This window comes from Jaculus jaculus, chromosome 3, assembly GCF_020740685.1.
Source record: "Jaculus jaculus isolate mJacJac1 chromosome 3, mJacJac1.mat.Y.cur, whole genome shotgun sequence".
NCBI lineage: Eukaryota > Metazoa > Chordata > Mammalia > Rodentia > Dipodidae > Jaculus > Jaculus jaculus.
Genome location: NC_059104.1, coordinates 54,643,042 through 54,663,232, shown reverse-complemented (window position 1 = coordinate 54,663,232; position 20,191 = coordinate 54,643,042). Strand labels below are relative to the sequence as shown.

Here is a 20,191-nt window from a genome sequence, read left to right as displayed (position 1 = left end):
AGGTTTGATTCCACAGTATCCACATAAAACCAAGTGCACAAGGTGACCCATGTGTCTGGAGTTTCTCTACAGAGGCTGGAGGCCCTAACATACCCATTTTCTCTATTTCTATGTGCATCTTGCTCTCTCACATTCTTTGAAATAAATAATAAATAAATAATCTTTAAACATGATATATCACTGCTAGCATCACAACTATCTTGAGGGAGATATCCTTAGACACTGAGGATATTCTAAACACTTCAAAGCAATAATTTAGAGATTGCAGAGAATTTTCCACCAAAATAGTCTTATAAAAGACCGTTCAAGGCTCAGGAGACATTGTGAAAGAGGGGGCAAAAGATTTTAAGAGCCACAGGGTAGGAAGGAGTATCCTGAAGCATTATTTCCCCAAAGACTATGCATTCATCACCTCACAATGAACATCAATAACACCCCATTGAAGACAGCCCTCACTTGAATAGGGGTGGTGGGCAGAGGATATAAGGCTGTAACCTGATGGGAATATGACCAATGCCCCATAAATTCATATAATCAAATTAATAATCAATAAAAATTAGTACAGGGACTAGTTGGAAGGAGTAAGGGTGACGTGGAAGGACTATGAGTGGATTGGGAAAAGACAAAGGGAGTCAAATGAGATCATGATTAAAATACTCTTTTTTTTTCTTTTCAAGGTAGAGTCTCTAACCCAGGCTGACCTGGAATTCACTATGAACTCTCAGGGTGGCCTCAAACTCATGGTGAACCCCCCACCTCTGCCTCTTGAGTTCTGGATTTAAAGACGTGTGCCACCTCACTTGGATCAAAATGCATTTTATATATAAATAAAATCGTCATTAAACAGTTTTAAAATGTTATATTTTAAAGTTCACTTTAAAATATAGATAGATAGATAGACAGACAGACAGATAGATAAATAGATACGAGAGAGTGAGAGAGTGAGAGAGAGAATGGGCACACCAGGGCCTCGAACCTCTGCAAACGAATTCCAGATGCATATGCCACCTTGTGCATCTGGCTTAAATGGGTCCTGGGGAATCAACTGTGGCCCTTTGGCTTTGCAGTCAAGTGCCTTAACTGCTAAGCTATCTCTACAGCCCTTTAAAGTTCACTTTTATATGATAGGCAATGCATACATAACATAACAAGGTCTTTTATTCATCTTATTTTATTTTTTTCTGAATTTAATTTTTTTAAGAGGTTAGAGACTTTTTTTTTAATTTAATTTATTAGTTTTCTTTTCAGTAAATACAGGCAGTTTGGTACCATTATTTAGGCTCATCTGTGATCTACCCCTTCCCATTAGACCCTCCTTGTTAATGAAAATGGGTCGTGCATTGTGGAGTGGAAAGAAAAACAACATCATTATGTCAGAAATCTCTTCTTATTTAAGCTTGAGCTCCTATTTTCCTATTCTTGTGCTAGCCACAAACTAGCAGCTAGCTGTTTAATTCATGAATTCATTTGTTTATTTATTCACAGCACAGAAGAAACATCTGTTCTATTGCAGACACTGAGTTTTAGTAGTTAAGCCACCTTTTATCAATCAAAGGAAAAGGAAGGTACAGGCACTTACTGGCTTCCTTGGTTTTCTCCAGCTTCCTCTCCTGTGAACCCTTCTGATACCATGTCAATCATAAATAAAGGGAAAAGCTATGGAATTATAAGGCTTATAGGACATAAAGACCCAATCAGAATATTGCTTATGGTATATTTCAAATCTTCAAAACAAAAGTTTACATATCCTCATTACAAAATTAATAATGTTATGTGGTGAAGTGTATGTTAATTAGACTTATTTAATCTTGATAAAATTATTATTATATGCAAATGTTTAATGTTATTTCATAATTGTATAATTACATAATTATTTATAAATTAAACATGTACTAAAATGGAGTCAAAACCAGTAAAGCCAGATAATGACTAGCAATCATCTCCTAAACTAAATATAGCGTAGATCTCGCCAAGATAATAAATTCTGATTTCTACTTATAGTCTGTTCCATTGAATATGAAAAAATTGACAAGATAAACTACAAAATTCCTTATCTTAGAAAGATGTTTAACAGGAGCAGAGAACACTAAGAGAAACATATTGAGGTCCCAACCAAAAAAAAAAAAAAAAAAAAAAAAAAAAAAAAAAAAACCTTAACGTATTAGATCACAAGTCATTTTTACTTCTTTAGAAACAAATTTGAGCTGGGCATGGTGGTGCACACCTTTAATCCCAGCACTTGGGAGACAGAGGTAGGAGGACTGCTGTGAGTTTGAGGCCACCCTGAAACTCCGTAGTGAATTCCAGGACAGTCTGGGCTAGAGTGAGACCCTACCTCGAAAAACCAAAATAAATAAATAAATAAATAAAAGCAGAAACAAATTGATTTGAAGAAAAGGTAATTGTTTCTAATATCGAAAAGGATGAAGATGATCTTTGCAGACAAACTAAGACAAAACTGAAGGACAGGATGATGTGGATGCTTCATTAACATTTTGACCCATATTGATACAATATCATTTTTATAATTATGTCTTCATTATGAAACATTTTATCCCCAGAAATAATAAACAGCCATACCTTTAAAAGCTGTGTATTTAAGAGCTGTCTGAGAAAATAATTACCTTTCAGAAATACAGATTTTAAAAAACTAACTCTGAGGAAAACAAAATCCACTGGAATATGAACTCTAACAGGGGTAGAGTTACTATCAGAACTTCATATTAATCTTCCCACCTCAGCATATGTTTTGAATGCAGGAAATAATATTTATGGCCACAATCAGATTAGTTCTGTTTAAGTTAATTTCCTAAAGAAGTTGTGAGTAAAATTGAAGGTTTGCATATTTCATTTAAGTAAAAATTGATTGATACCTAATAGGTTTATTCATAGATTTCTAAGAATACTGTTATACTAAAGTCCTTTAAAAGTCTGTTCTTCTAAACTGTTTATTTATACTGCAGGTGACAAAATTGTAGTTTTGTAATTTTTATATTAATGTCTTAAAATTAATAAATGTTTTCCATAACAGATTTTGAATAAAAAGTTAGTATTGGTTTCTCCCTGAGTTAAGCTTTTATTCAGGTTGTGAGTTGTAGCTATGAAATTAGTAGAAATGTGGTAAGAGATTCAAAAGAAAGTAGAGCAAAGGACTCTCTATGGAAGCATTATATGGTCAGCAGCTAAGACAGCATGAAAGTGGTACCCTGTGTCCCACCATTAAAAGTAATTTGAACACATTAAAATTAGTGAACCCATGTGATTTCCCATAAGGAAGTAACCTTTATGAACAAATAAAGGTATTTAAGTAATAATAATTATTAAAAGTAAACATATTATTATTATTAGAAATAACTTTATTATTATCATATACTAAACATATGATTTGAATAGGGACCTGGAGAGATGGTTCAGTTGTTAAAAGTGCATATTTACAAAGCCTGCTCTGCTGGGTTCACATCTCTCATGTAAGTGTCTGGTGTTCATTTGCAGTGAAAAGTGATGTGGAAGTACATGTGTGAGTGCATCCATGCATGAGGGCACCGGCAGGTGTCCACACAGGCACCCGTGTATATAAATTAAAATATTTTAAAATTATTTGAAGTAATACCCCAAACCTAAACATTGAATTGAAACTGTAAAGACCCTAAGAGAATATGAAGACTATATTTTTCATGAGTTGGAAGGAATAATTATTTTTAGGACTGAAAAAACATATAGTGTAGTAGTTACCTTTGGGCTGCTGGGACAAAACACTCAAACAAAAGCAGCTGGTAGGATGAAGGATTAATTTTGGTTTACAATCTGAAGAGGAAGCCTCATCATGAGAGGGAGAGAAATATGGTAGAAACTGAGTATCACATCTTGCCACAGCATCTGGCAGGAAGCAGCAAGAGTTATATAGCTAAGCACTGTCAAGGTGGATAGTAAAACTCAAGGTCCACCCCCAGCTACATATCTCCTCTAGCAAGGGTGGACCTCCCAAATTACTACCAACCGAGGACCAAGTATTGGAAACATATGAGGCTAGTGAAGAAAGCTTATTAAAACTACAACATATAGACTAGTTTGGTTTGACCAAAGTTAAAAAAAAAAAAAATAACATTAAAAAATCATTAGTGAATTGGCTGTGGCTCAGTGGATAAGCACACTTTGTGCATAAGCATGAGGGCATGAAAGTGCCTGACTTGCCCTGAGTTTCATGTCCCACTATGTATGTAAACATTTGAGATGGCCACACATATCTTTTATCCCTAATTCAGTGGGAAACAGAGATGAGAGAATCTCTGGGCTTCACTTGTTAGCCAGTCTGACATCAGAAAGACAGTTCCAGTTTCAGTGAGAGATTTCATCTCAAGGAAGCATAAAGATCGGCGGAAAGAGAACATGAGCATTGTCCTCTGAGTGTGCATGCACACATCATCATATTCATGTATATAAAACATGCATATACATATCACACATATCACTCCCACTATAAATAAAACTTCAAGTTATATTAAGGAAATAATGACATTAATAGAAACAATGGAAAGAACTACTAGCTGTACGTATTTTGTTAAAGAACTGAAACCTAAGTTAAAAATGAGGGCTTGAGAGAAAGAGGGAGTCACTCAAAAAAACACAAAGTAGAAATAGTTCATGGAGTGTATTAGTCAGGGTTCACTAGAGGAATAGAACTGATAGCATGAATTGTATAAAAAGGAAATTTACTGGATTAGGTTATGGCAGTCCATCAATACCAATTTTCAGGCCTGAGAGTCAAGGAAACCAGTAGCTGCTCAGTCCATGAGGCTGGAGGCCTCAGCTGTCCCAACTGGGCACAGAAGGCGTAGAGGTGTCCTGGAGAGCTGCTGCTCTTCAGTCCACACTGGTCCTCAGTCCACACTGGCAAACAGCACCAGAACCTGCAGCCAGGTAGGAGGAGGGGTTGCTTTCCTTCCCAGAGCTTCCTTAGATAAATCCTCCCCTCCAAGAGGGGCTGCCCACTCTGGGGGAAGAGGAGCATCCTGGGAGAAGGGCTTCTTCATTAGTTAACCTTTCCTGGAAGCAACCTCAGAGACCCACTTATGAGGAGTGTTTGTGGATTCCTAAACAGATCAAATTGACACAAAACTTAACCATCACATGGAGCAAATACATGGATGATCAAGAAAAAAAACAAAACAGAAAAATGTACTTGCTAATGATTAGAAAAAATGTATATAAAAACTACAAGATGATATCCACATCCAGACGACTATGGTTTTCAGTAAATGTAGTAATACCAAAAACTGGTAAAGACAGAAGTTTGTGAATCAACTAACATTATATATTGATGTGAGACTGCTAAACAGTAGAGCATTAGGGAGAGGATTGTTAGTTCTAAATTAAATCAATATATACCTTTAATGGATAATCATTACTCTCTCTGTGCATTTACCTGCAGAGGAGCCATCTGTCTACAAAATAGATTTATATGTGATGTACTTATATTATGCAAAACTCAATTCAGTCTAAGTGTGTATCAAAGAAAGATTAACAGACTGTAGCATATGCATAAATGAGTTCATCATTCAGAGGTAAAAAGAAATAAATTTTTATAAACATAATAGTAGAAGAACATCATAAACAACATGCTGATTGAAAGAGGTCTTGTACAACAAAAAGCATACTTTGTAGTTTATATGTCTACCAAGATCTAGAACAAGCTAATAAAATCTATTGTAGAATAATAGAGAGCAATATTTTCTTCCAGTATATGAACATGATTTTTACTATAAATGTAAGAGGTAGCATTCCAGTGAGTTAGAAATTTTCTATTAGCTAAATTATTGCAGTTGATAAAATCAAGGATTTTACCTTTAATGATTAATTAGATGCATGTGAATTCACTTTAAAAGCAAATGAAACAAAATGTAATTTGATTAAAAACAGATGAAACTGGGCATGGTAGTGTACACCTTTAATTCCAGCACTCAGGAGGCAGAGGCAGGAGGATCATCATGAGTTCAAGGCCAGCCTAAGACTACATAGTGACTTCCTGGTCAGCGTGGGCTAGAGTAAAACTCTACCTCAAAAAAAAAAAAAAAAAAAAGAAATAAAGAAAACAAAAAAGTAATTATAACAAATGATTATTTGTATCCAAAATGCTATGTTTAGTAGAAACTGTACCATATAGACTGTACAATAAATTAGTAGTAATATATATATATATGTAAAGTTAATGGTAAAATCTTGTTTCTAGTCAATAAAATATTTTCAAATTTTCCTTATATTTTAAATAGTGCAATAAATATAAAAATATTGTAATATAATTTGAACTTAATTCAAAATGGATAGTTTTTCAGAAATTGGAATTGATACAAAGCAAGCATATTTAGAAAAAAAGTATTTTATTCTTCAGATAAAACTTTAAAACTTTAATAGAAACTTTCTGCTGTATATCACTTTATTTACATCAAAAGTCTTTTTCACCCACATTGTGGTCAATAATGAGATGTCAGAAAATGCATCGGCTTAGTTTTGAATGTTCTCTCTGCCATAATTAGTTCACATTCTTGGTTTCGTGCAGGTACTGTGTGACTTCTATCACTATCGTTTTATAGTAGCATTTTAAATAAGGCATGATGACACCTCAAACATTCTTCTTTTTGCTTAGGAGTGCTTTTACTATTTGAGTCTTTTGTGCTTCTATGTGGCTCTTAGGATTAATTTTCTTTTTTGAAAACATTGTTATTGATAGCTATTGGTAATTTGGCCATTTTGAAAATACTAAGGCTGCTGATCTAAGAACAGGGGAGGAATTTCTTCAGTTATTTATCAAGCATTTGATAATTTTCTTTTTTCATTAATTACTTTTACTATTTATTATTAAATATTTTGAAGGATTGTGTTTGTTTTCTAGATATATTTTCAATGAGTTCATTATAGACTTCATATGTTTATTTGGAATGTAGCTCCTTAGCAGAATAAAAATAAAAGAATTTGTGTAATAGAAACTTAGGATTTTTTTTGTTTGTTTATTTGTTTTTGTTTTTTGAGGTAGGGTCTCACTCTAGCCCAGGCTGACCTGGAATTATAGTCTCAGGGTGGCCTCGAACTCACAGTGATCCACCTACCTCTGCCTTCCGAGTGCTGGGATTAAAGGCATGCATCACCATGTCCAGCTGAAATTTAGGATGTTTTTAAGTGTAGGATTATGTCAGCTGCAAATAGGATTGATTTGACTTCTTTTCTTATCTGCATCAATTTTATTTGTTTTTCTTCGCTTATTACTTTGGCTATTATTTCAAATACCCTATACAAATGGTGAGGAAGGACATTGTTTCTTTTCTTGAATTTAGAATACATGTTTTTCTCATTCATAATATACTTAGCCGGGCATGGTGGTGCATGCCTTTAATCCCAGCACTCGGAGGCAGAGGTAGGAGGATCACCATGAGTTCAAGGCCATCCTGAGACTACATAGTGAATTCCAGGTCAGTCTGGGCTAGAGTGAGACCCTATCTCAATATAAATTATATAAATTATATAAAATATAAATATAACTATAAATAAATATAAATTTATATATATATGCACTTAGTTACAAATTATTCATATGTATCATTTATTATGTTGAATACTGATTCTTGTGCTTAAAGTTTGCTCAGGGTTTCTATCATGAAGACAGGCTAACTTTTGTTAAATGCCTTTGTTTGCCTCTAGTATATTCAAGTAGTCTGAACTCTCCAATTAAAAGATGCAGCTGGGTTGATTAGATGAGAAAATATAATCCAACTCTTTGATATATCATTTCAATGTATCATTGAAATGTAATCATTATATGTGATCCTATTTGCAACCTTTATTATTAGTTCATAAGGTGTGTTTTCTTCTCATTGAGCTGAATGCATTAAATTCCAATAATTTTATAGAGAATTTTGCATCCATTTTATAAAATAAATTAGTAGTATTTTCTTTATTATGTCATGTCCTTAATCATGTTTTGTGACCTTAGTAGAACAGGCTTTTTGAATAATCTTTCCTGCCCCTCCTTACTTCAGGAGACAATTCCTCTTTATTAACATTCTGTCTGTGCATATTATTGTCAGTGAAATTATACAGCAAAGGGTTGGATTGTATTTTTTCATTTAATCAACCAATATGCATCATAATTGGGAGTCCAGACAATTTGAATGTACTAGAGAAACCATATGGATCATACAGAAAGTAACCTGCTTCATAGAATTCTAATAGGTTAAGAAATTATATCAAGACTTTTTACATGGGACTGCATCCAAATACGAAGCTTCCCCATAACAAGGGTAAAGCATAGTGAAAAGATAGCTGGCATAATACAAACCCTATTTAAAAACCATTCATCTCACAGAGGGTTAATATTGAAGATGTGTAAAGAACGAAAAGAAATAAACACTGAAAGAGCATTCAATAAATGGACAAATGAAATTAACAGATGCTTTCCCACTGAAGAAGTACAAATGGGTAATAAATGCATGAGAAATATTTCAGCATTTTTAGCCATGAGGGAAGTAAAACTAAAAACCACATAATGATACCATCTTATCCCACTTGAAATGATTATTGTCAAGGAAACAAATTCTTATAGGATTGTGGAAAAAATGAATTGTAATATAATTTTGCTGGGAATATAAAATTAGTACAGCTACTACAGGAATCATAATTACTGTGTATGTTTTACACAAAAAATAAAAACAGGAACACCAGTGATCTACTGATACCTATCCTGGATGTACAGTCAAAGGAATCAAAATCAGTATTTGTAGCAGATAGGTTCAGGTTGGCTGAGATGAACTTCCAGAACAGGCACAGTTCTGGAGGAAGGGATTTACTGAAGTTTACGGATCCTGGGGAAGTTCCATAATGGCTGAAGAAGCTGGTCTGCTTTCATAGGACCAAGCAGAAAGAGAGAAGCACAAGTCAAAAAGCCACACTGCACATCACACTTCAGGAGCTCCAGCTAGGCACACTTTGCATATCTTTAGATTGAAATTTCAAACCCACCACCACACCTTAAGATCTACCCAGTGACATTGCCTCCAGCCAGGTGACTACAGACGCAAACTACAAACTAATAAAACACTTAATATTTTGGAGGCTATCTATTCAAACTACCAAAGTATACAATGGAGATCATTGTGTCTCCATGTACATTACAGCACTGTGCATATCACCAAGTCACCAAATCAGCTTAGGCATTCACAAGCAGATGAATGGATAAGAAAAATAATGAATACACACATTATTATGTATATTAAGGTAGATAGAGCTTGTGACCATCATGTTATAGGCCACATTCAGTAAAGGTAAAGCATATTTCTTTTTTTAAAAATATATTTCATTTATTTATGTATTTGAGAGAGATAGAGAGGAAAAGGCAGAGAGAAAGAGAGAATGGGCACTCCAGTTCCTCCAGCCACTGCAAACGAACTCCAGACACACATGGCCCCTGGTGCAGCTGGCTAACATGGGTTCTGGGGAATCAAACCAGAGTCCTTAGGCTTTGCAGGCATTAACCGCTAAGCCATTTCCCCATCCCTAAAGCATATTTCTTATACGCATAGCTGAAAATAATAATGACATATAAATAGGAGGAACATTGCAAAGGAAGAGAAAGGATATCAGGTAGAGAAGAATACAGTATAAGAGAAAGTAATGAGATATGGTTATGATCAAAGTTCCTTAAGTTCATACATTAAAATTTCATTATGTAAACTATTGCATCACACAAGTGTTGTATGTTCAAGCCTCATAGGAAGTGGTCAATTATGTTTAATAATTAATACATAGTTCTCATGCATATAAGTAATGGCTCAGATAAAATGTGAATACAGTCTACCTCTACCCACTTATGTAGAAAATATGTCTGTAAACCTTTGGTTTATTATAACATGCTTCTGTGTTGTCAATCTAAAAAAAAAGAGCCTCTCAATAGGGCTGTCAAGTCAGAGAAATATACTTAGAGAAGGCAAAGCTTAATGAAACATAGTAGAAATTAGCAATTTTAACAAGGACAAAATGTTTTGAATGGAACAGATACATAAAGGCTTAATGACAGGAGAAAACTTTGATTTGGGTAATTTTAAAACCTTCAAAATTGGGGCTGGAGAGAAAATTCAGCAGTTAGTAGCATTTGTTGCTTAAGCATGAGGGCACTTGGGTGACAGACAACCAAATTTAGATTTCTAAAATCCAAATAAAATCCTGTGTATGACTATAGCCATCTATAAAACACAGTCTATATGGGGCCAAGACTGAAAAATTACTGAGGTTCACTTACCACACACAGCAGCTTGGGGCTAAGGAAGACACTCCATCTTACACAGACGAGTAATCAGAGAAGGACAACCATATGTGCAGAATGGCCAGTTCCTTAATCACAGCACTGAGCAGGAGGAACAAAGTGATTTTGAGGTCAGTTTAGAGCTACAGTATGAGTCAACCTGGGTTAGAGTGAGACCATGCCTCAAAAAGGGGGAGAAAGTAGAATGGGAGAGAGAACAGGGGGAGTGTGGTGGTTTGATTCAGGTGTCCCCCATAAACTTAGGTGTTATGAATGCTAGCTCCCCAGCTGATGGATATTTGGGAATTAATGCCTCTTGGAGGGAGTGTATTGTTGGGGGCGGGCTTATGGGCTTTATAGCCAGTTTCCCCATGCCAGTGTTTGGCATACCTTCCTTTTGCTGTGGTCCACCTTATGTTGGCCAGGGGGTGATGTCCACCCTCTGCTCATGCCATTGTTTTCCCCTGCCATCGTGGAGCTTCCCTTTGAGCCTGTAAGCCAAAATAAATCTCTTTTTCCCAGAAGCTGCTCTTGTTTGGGTGATTTCTATCAGCAATGAGAACCGGACTGCAATAGTAAAGTGGTACCGAGGTGTGGAATTGTTGCTAGACACCTGACTGTGTGGCTTTGGCCTTTTGGTTGCTGATTTTCAAGAGGAGTGTGTGATGATTTGAAACCTTGGCCTAAGAAATACCTTATAATGCTGTAAGTATAGCTTGATGGACTGTTCTGGTCTGAGCTGCATGACCTGAATGCAGTAAAAACTATGGACTGTGAGATTTGCCTTATGAGGGTGAGAAAGAGCTGTGCCTGGACTGGGCTAGCAGTTTGTGTGAGAAGCTTGCTCCTATGCCCATGTCCTGAGAAGTTGTGCAGGGTTGCTTTGTGTAGAAATGAACTGGTATGAGCAGAGGGATATGGCACAGAAAGAAAAGTCTTTGGGTGAACTGTTGCCTGTTCAGCTGCAACTGAGAGATTACAACCTTTCAGACTGAGCTAGCTGACCTGAACTGGGGCAACAAGAAGAAAGTAGACTCTTTTGAAAGGGCCTGAGTGCTCAAGGAGTGTCCTGTTCTTCAAAGTTTGCTTTATCCCCCCCCCTGGATTAACAAATTGGCACCCTACCTGGTATCGTGGAGTATAAGAAATGCTGGAAAGAGGGTCATTGAGTTTGCACCACGGTCTTGTGTTTTGGAAATGTCCATGGGCAGTGTGAAGTGGGTTTGCTGGTTGCCTGCATAGAGACCCCATGGGGCCATGAGAATGAACCGTGGATTGCAGTGGAGACCCAGTGGAGATACTGGGACCATGAGATGGCTGCCAAGGAGCTGCCTGCCCGGTGAAGTTTTCCAGGATTTTGAGTAGCCTAGCTGGAGGGGCGGAATTGGAATGCCAGAGACTCGTTGCTGGTTAGAATTATTGGGCTTGAAGATTTGTCACTGGCTAGAGTTGCTGGACCTGAAGCTACAGAGTTTGATGTTTGCCCTGGTTGTTTTAAATCTTGTATTGGTTGAATGTTTTTTTGTTATGCCCAAGGCCATCTTTTGCAGTGTGAACATTTATTCTGTGCCATTATGGGTTTTTTGAGGTTATTTTTTGGTATTATGGCTCAGTTAAAAGATCTTGGACTATGGGGATGTATGAACATCATTGGAATTGATTAAAAACTATGGGGACTTTTAAAGTTAGAAGAATGTATTGCATTTTACATCATGTATGGTTATCAGTTTATGGGGGCCAGGGGCAGAATGTGGTGGTTTGATTCAGGTGTCCCCCATAAACTTAGGTGTTATGAATGGTAGCTCCCCAGCTGATGGATATTTGGGAATTAATGCCTCCTCGAGGGAGTGTATTGTTGTGGCGGGCTTATGGGCTTTATAGCCAGTTTCCCCATGCCAGTGTTTGGCATACCCTCCTGTTGCTGTGGTCCACCTTATGTTGGCCAAGGGGTGATGTCCACCCTCTGCTCATGCCATCATTTTCCCCTGCCATCATGGAGCTTCCCTTTGAGCCTGTAAGCCAAAATAAATCTCTTTTTCCCAGAAGCTGCTCTTGTTTGGGTGATTTCTATCAGCAATGCGAACTGGACTGCAACAGGGAGATATAAAGGATACCTATATTTTCTCTTGTTTGCACATGACAGTGCATGGGGGAAGTACATGTGCACACATGCACATCACACAAACCACCCCACATATGCCTCGTCACAAATCTCTCTCTCTCCCTCTCTCTCTCTCTCTCTCATGCACACCCATATACATCTATGCTTAAGAATCCTTGAAAATTAAGATATGAAAAATTAGAAGCATTCTGGATCATGAATTCCAAATATTTCAAAGGAAATCTGAGAATGAGTAGGAAGCAATGACATATTTTCAATTATCCTTTAAATATATATTCATTAGTAGGTAGTTCTTTAAGGTTCAGGAGTGACCAAGGACCACTGAGAGCACTCTGAGGCAAAGATGGAAGTTTTGTTCAGGCAAAACACGAGCTGCCAGGACTGTTTCTCAAGAGGGGAGCAGTTAGTCTGGGGTTAGACAGTGGGATTTATAGCCATCCTTCCTTCCTTTTCATTTTTGTTTTGTTTTGTTTTTCAAGGTAGGATATCACTCTAACTCAGGCTGACCTGGAATTCACTCTGTAGTCTCAGGCTGGCCTTGAACTCACAGTGATCCCCCTACCTCTGCCTCCTGAGTGCTGGCATCTTTCTTGAGGAATGTGGGTAAACCATTTCTTATATCTCCTTGTAGGTATCCTGTTTTTCTTTTGGTGACTCCCTTTTTGGGAAGCCCATTTTGACCTAAAAATTTCTAAAAATGAGTTCTCAGACATTGAAGTGAGGCGATGGCTCACCTATAAGAGGCCTATATTTCCTAGCACCCGTATAAACAGCAAAGAAACCTTACATGCCTGTAATGCTCATCCTATGGTGAGGAGAGATTGAGAATCTTTGCTGTTCAGCCAACCTGAATAAAAGAGTCAGCTGTGGATTCAGTAAGACTCTGTCTCAAGAAAGCTGTGGCCAAGCAGTAGAGCATACACTGAACATTGTCTTCTGACTTCCACACTTGTGCACATGGGAAGTCCATATCCATACATGATGTGTGAACATGTGCACACACACAAACACACACACACTACACACACACACACACACACACATGCAACATACAACCATTGCCCCCCAAAGTGTTACCACATTACTAATTATGAGTCTGTAAAGCTGTCCCTGATTAGGTGGGCAGATCCTCTCCCTGATTGTGAACACTGGGTTAAAGTTAGGTTTTCATGAAAGCTCAGCTGAAAAAGGATCTTATCTCAAGAATACTTTCATGATTATATAAGAAAATAGCTCCATTTTGATTTCTGGACTGAGGTATCCAATTCCTACCTGGCTGTGGCCAGAGTGTGTTCTCAGTTCTCTGCCATGCCAGCCTCCCTGAGAGTGTCACTTCCTACAATGAAACCTTCAGTTAGAGTCTGATAGCAAGATGCAGTCTGTACACTCTATATGACAGTAATGGAAGGGAAATCTGCCTCGAGTTCACATATTCTAAGTAAGATATGCAAAGGAATGGGATTATGAAACAGAATTGCAGAAGTTAGAATCTGGAGAGTGGACATCCTCAAAGTTATCCAGTAAACTATATGCCCAACAAACATGAATATTCTTTCCACAGTTGGCTATAAATGAGGTGGTACACAGAGCATATCAAAAAAACTTGTTATAAATAAATAAGTGTTTGGATGGAGTAATATGTAATATGTCAAATTTGTGTTTTGTGTATTAGGTAAAGAATTTTTTTTTTTTCAGGGCTGCAGAAATGGCTTAGAGGTTAAGCGCTTGCCTGTGAAGCCTAAGGACCCCTGCTCGAGGCTCGATTCCCCAGGATCCACGTTAACCAGATGTACAAGTGGGTGCACGCATCTGGAGTTCATTTTCAGTGGCTGGAGGCCCTGGTGCACCCATTCACTCTCTCTATCTATCTGCCTCTTTCTCTCTCGGTGTGTCACTCTCAAATAAATAAAATAAACAAAAAAAATTTTTAAAAAAAGATTTTTTTTTCAAATAAAGCAGTATTTGAAATTTCTAGGAGTTAAGTATAGGTATAATTTCTTGGTGAGCCACTATTTAGCAACTAAATGCTTCTAAAAGAAGTAAACTGAATAAAAGATATATGTGTGTATTTCAAATCAAAGTAATTATATATGTGCATCTATAAAATTATGATTTTGACTTGATAAGATTATCTTTGTTTCCAATATTTATTTCTATATATAGTTTCATCTTTGTGGTTTGCTTTTTCTTGTAAATTCCTTCTTTTATTTATTTTTTTCTTTATGACTCTGCAACAAATTATATTGTAAAAGCTTTGCTAATGTAGGGAATGAAGAATACAGGAAAAGTTGGGAAAAAAATTATAGAAAAGCAGTTGCCCTGTCCTCGGGAGCTAATGATGGGGGAATCATCCATGAGAACAATCCTCATGGGGAAAAAGGAAAACATAGAATGCAACAATATTGGTCTATGCTCAAGACAAGTTGAAATGTTTAACTAGCATAGCCATTCAATAGTGACATCTCCAACTTAACTAACATACACATGAACAATGTGCATCAGGAAACTGGGATCATCAGAGAAAATCAAAACCAGAAAGACAGCACTGGAAATATGGCAATATGGCAATATGGAAATATAGTGGTTAAGCACTTGCCTGTGAAACTTATGGACCCCAGTTCAAGGCTCGACTTCTCTGAACCTACCTTAGCCAGATGTACAAGGGGACACAAACAACTGGAGTTCGTTTGCAGTGACTGGAAGCCCTGGAGCGCGCCCATTCTCTCTCTCTGTCTCTTTCTCTGCCTCTTTCTCTCTCTGTTGCTCTCAAATAAATGAACAAAAAATGAACAACATTTAAAAAAAAAAAAAAAACAGAAAGACAGATTCTAAACAGACAAAAACAGCTCATGAACCCCTCTTCTGGAAAAGGGAATATTAAGTTAATTGAACACTAGATGTCTGAAGTCCCAAGGAGGAAACAAACCAGAAATATAAACTAATGTCTAAAGTACAGATAAAAGAAAGAATGTCTCACTAAGAAATGAGAATAAACATAAAGTACAGCACTATTGGCCCAGGGAGGAGGGAATAACATAGTTGAGATTTTACATGTGGCTGTTTATTGTTTCCCTAGCAAAAGACAGGCTCTTTGACTCAAGGATAGTCAGGGCTGAGAATAAAATGCAGCTGTCAATCATTGTTATAGGAAGCAACACATGAGGTCATGGTATAGCTTCCTGTGATTCATTGTATATTTTAAAAAATGAGATTTTTTTCAGCTAAGATAAACACAAAGTGCACAAAGTCTTTAATCTGATGCTTACATTTTCTTTCCATATGGCTATCAATCAAGTCAGAATATAGAGAATAATGAGATTTTCGTATCATAATTTAAATTGACATAAAATAACTTAAGACAAACCCAACATGGCTCAAGGAATTTCACAGAAGAGGGGCAGAAAGATTGTTAGAACCATAAGTGGGACAATTTTGCACAGAGGCATTGCGTTTTCCTCATAACTGGTAGATGTCCCTAATATGCATGACCCCCAATCCTCACGGGGATGACAGCATCTGCAAAGAGGAAGATCCCTTTGGGGGGAAGGGATGAGGGTAAGGATGGTACCAAAAAGTGTTGTTTACATGCTGAATATGTCAATAACTAATACAATAAATAAATACATTAATTAATTAATTAATAAGGATATGGGCATGAAGCAAATTCACCAAATATTAGCCATTTTATTTGTTTTATAAACTAGGGTAAATATAGTTAAATAATATAAAAAATCCTGTCATAGAGGGTTATAATAAAGATATGAAAACTAGTTTTCATATTTTAATCATATGAAGTTAGTTGTAACTACTGTTAAGAGACTAAAAGTTTTTGAAGCACACTGATCAGCCTTTGTATAACCCCTGCAATTAACTATTTAATTTTGTTAAAAAAAGCATAATAGTCTAAGGGGCTGGAGTGATCCCACATTGGTGAAAGGCAGTTACTTGCAAAATATTGGCCCAGATTTAAGTTCCAAGCTATCTACATCATGCTAGACAGGCATTCTTTTGTAGCAGAAAGAGACCCACACAAAAATATGCAAGTAAATGGATAAAAATTTAAATAATTCATCTAGTCAGAGACTTGGGGGGATGGCTTAGTGGGTCGATTGCTTGCTGTGCTAGTATGGAAACCTGAGTTTGGATTCCCAGAACCCATGCAATAATGAAAGATGTAGTGCCATGTACCCGTGCAAGAGATGTGGAAACAAGTAGATCTCTGTGGCTTACTGTGTAAGTAGTCTAACAGAATGGGAAATCTCTAGGTTGAGTAACAGATCCTATCATACAAACACGCGCGCACACACACACACACACACACACACACACACACACACAGAGTAAAATAAGGTGGAGAGCAACTGAGGAACAGCCCCTTAGTACTCCTCTGGCCTCCATGTGCACATGAATGAAAATGAACATGCCTTGAACACACATGTACACTGCACATACATGAATACCATAGATAAATGTACACACACACCCACACACACAAGCAAAAATAACATTTAGGGCTGGAGAGATGGCTTAGCTATTAAGCCCTTACCTGTGAATCCTTAGGACCCTGGTTTGAGGCTCAGTTCCCAAGGACCCACGTTAGCCAGATGCACAAGGGGGCACAAGCATCTGGAGTTCATTTGCAGTGGCTGGAGGCCCTGGTGCATCCATTCTCTCTCTCTCTCTCTCTCTCTCTCTCTCTCTCTCTCTCTCTCTCTCTATCTGCTTCTTTCTCTGTCTGTCTGTCGCTCTCAAATAAATAAATAAAAGTAACAAAAAAATTAAAAAAAATTTAGCCAAGTTATAAGTTGAAATGTCAAAGTTTTCAGGATTGTTGACATTTACTTTCTTATGAAATAGATGAAAAATGTGGGTGAAGAATACAGATGAAAAAAATGAAGAAAGAAAATGGAAATGAGTAAAGATAGAGCTGAATCAAAGAACAGTTAAGAGTAATAAAAGTATTATTTAGCATGAGAATCAACTGGTATAAAGCAACGGTATCATACATATGACCATATTTTGAAAGGGATATTTCCTTCCTAGGTTTTGACAAAGTAAAACTAAGATTCAAATACTTGGAAAAAATTCATTAAATTACTATAAACCTCTTGTTTCATAGCACAGTCAAATATATTTTTAATTCAAATTTGTTAATCTTGGTGATAGGAGACAGAAATTGGTTAGACTGTCAGGGCAACAGAACCCCAGTGTTAATTTATTTTCTTTGAAATAAACAGGGTATATCACTAAGACTACACAGAAAACACTGAAATTTTCCCTTACCTCTTTTTTCCCTTGAAAGTTACACCCTCAAGGAAATATTTCTAGAGTAAATTTGCACCCTTTCTAGATAACAGAAACTCTGATCCCTACCTAAGATTTTTGCAAGTATTGCCCATATTAGAGAAATGTGGTCCTTTCCCCAAGACACAGTAAAATCCAGTCCTTGTCACATAGTAACTTGGGAATTTGGTCCTGGGCACATCACAATCTGTGCCATGTTCCATTAAAACCCTAACCAAAGTTGCCCAATGAGTTCTCCTGTTCCTCAGAGAACCCATCATGCTTGTACAGACAGACGTATTTCCCTTCTTTAAAACCCTTATAAACTTCTTCTAAAATATATATTTCAGACTCTTGTAGTCTGGGATATTATTCATTGAAATTTTAAGACAAGAACCTGAGAAGGCCACTGGCTCCATGCAAGGCAGTGTAACTTTGAGTTCCAGCTCCATAGCTCCTGAGTCACAGCACACCTAAGCTGAGCTAAGGCTCACTTGCAAGCAAGCTCACTTACATTCTGCCTCCCTCAATGTGGGAGCTCTCTGTACTTCCTCCTCTTTCCTTCAGTTAATCTAATAGATTCTCCCTAACCTTCCTTCTGGTCTAGATTTTAACACTTTAAATTCATAAGACAAGAGTCCTGGGTACCCTAAACATATTGGTACATTAGTATGTATTGGCATATTGACAAAGTAGCTCCAAATCCCACTTTCATTGGGATCATTATAAGAGGTAATATTAGATATTGGCAATTTAGGGTTAGGCAGATGGTTCAGTGGTTAAGGTGCTTGACTACAAATCCTGATGACCCAGTTTGATTCACCAGTGCCCACAGAAAGCCAGATGCACCCAGTGGTACCTGCACTTGGAGTTCCTTTGAAACATCTGGAGGCCCTAGAATTCCCACTCTTTCTGTCTCCCTCTCTTCTATCTCCTTATTTTCTTGTAAATAAATAAATAAAAATATTTTAGCAGGGTGTGATGGAGCACACCTTTAGACCAAGAACTTAGGAAGCAGAGGTAAGAGTACTACTGTGAGTTCAAGGCCAGCTTGAGACTACATATTGAATTCCAGGTCAGCCTGGGCCAGAGTGAGACCCTACTTTAAAAAAAAGAAAAAGAAAAAGAAAAAGAAAAAGAAAAAGAAAAAGAAAAAGAAAAAGAAAAAGAAAAAGAAAAAGAAAAAGAAAAAGAAAAAGAAAAAGAAAAAGAAAAAGAAAAAGAAAAGAAGTTGGCAATTTTAAACATATAAAAATCCCCAGAAGTGGAGGGGGTATTTAATTTGGAGGAGAAAGTTTTATTGTATAAGGGGGAAAACAACTGAGAAAATAGAACATGCTATCATGGAGGTGCTTTAAAAATCTATCATTTAGCTGTATCTTTGTGTAGCAGAGAACTTGGCGTTTCTGGGTGGTTGGTCTGCCTTCTCCATTTCTCTTCTGGTCTCTTCTGCCCGTGCCTCGCCGCTAGCCGCTCGCAGGGGCCACGCAGTACCAGGTCTGGGAGGAGCTCGGCCGCGCGGCGGAGAAGCTTTACCTCGCCGACCCGATGAAGGTGCGTGTAGTTCTGAAATACAGGCCTGTTGATGGTAATTTGTATCAAAGTAACAGATACTTGGCCTGTTTGGTGTATAAAACAGACCAAGCTCACGATGTGAAGAAGATTGAGAAGTTCCACAGCCAACTGATGCGATTTATGGTGTCCAAGGAATCCCTCAACGTCATCATGGAGTCAGAATGAACAGTTCGAAGTAAAGATTGTGTGGGAGGAAATACCTTTTGAATTTGGAAAAGTGCTGAGAAGAAAATCCTTTATGTACCTACATGAGCTACTCAGAAGATGAGAGATTAATCTTTTTTTGTACTTTCTTTTCATTGTTTGCTTTAGAGATCTAGGGATGTAAATGCTTTCTATTAGAAAACCGTTATTTTTAGAAGTCAGACAAAAAAAATACACTATCTTAGAAACTTCATGCAAACTATTTTGAGGTTGGGAGAATATGTTACTATCTCTGATAATTTCATAGAAGTGATTTGAAAAGGAAATAACAAGAAAATCTAGCTCTTCCTTAGATTTAGTTCATCTGTTTATATAAGGAAATTTAGTGTAACAATTTTTCTGGGTTTTATATTTCTTTTGGGGCACAAAATTTGTGCTGTTATTAACTAATAAATTATAGTAGCTGAAAAATAAAAATAATAAAAAATCTATCATTTAAAAATGCAGATTATGCATCATATCATTTCTGTTATTGCTATGAAAACTCACAGTGAAGATCATTTTTGATGAAGGGTGCATTGGAGACAATAATTAGACATCTCTGCATTCTAAAGCCCTCTGGAAAAAGAAGAAAAGTACTTTCTCTTAAGGCAAGATGGTTGAGACAATTTGAAGACCAAAGCGTAGTAAAAGTTTAGTATGCTAATTAAAATTTCTCAAATTAGCCTGATATGCAAGGACATAGAAGCTAAGGTCTAAATATCAAAACTATAAAGGGTTCT

The 20,191-nt window shown here is 36.9% G+C and overlaps 1 protein-coding gene across 1 annotated transcript in view; it reads left to right on the top strand.

Moving 5' to 3' along the window:
* LOC101607488 (signal recognition particle 9 kDa protein-like) overlaps positions 1 to 19,430 on the top strand; it is a 46,198-nt gene extending 26,768 nt beyond the window's left edge. Inside the window, exon 3 of the mRNA XM_045146034.1 lies at positions 19,161 to 19,430. Coding sequence (XP_045001969.1) covers positions 19,161 to 19,430 — 270 coding nt within the window. The remainder of the gene's footprint in view (positions 1 to 19,160) is intronic.
* The last annotated feature ends 761 nt before the right edge of the window (positions 19,431 to 20,191 follow it).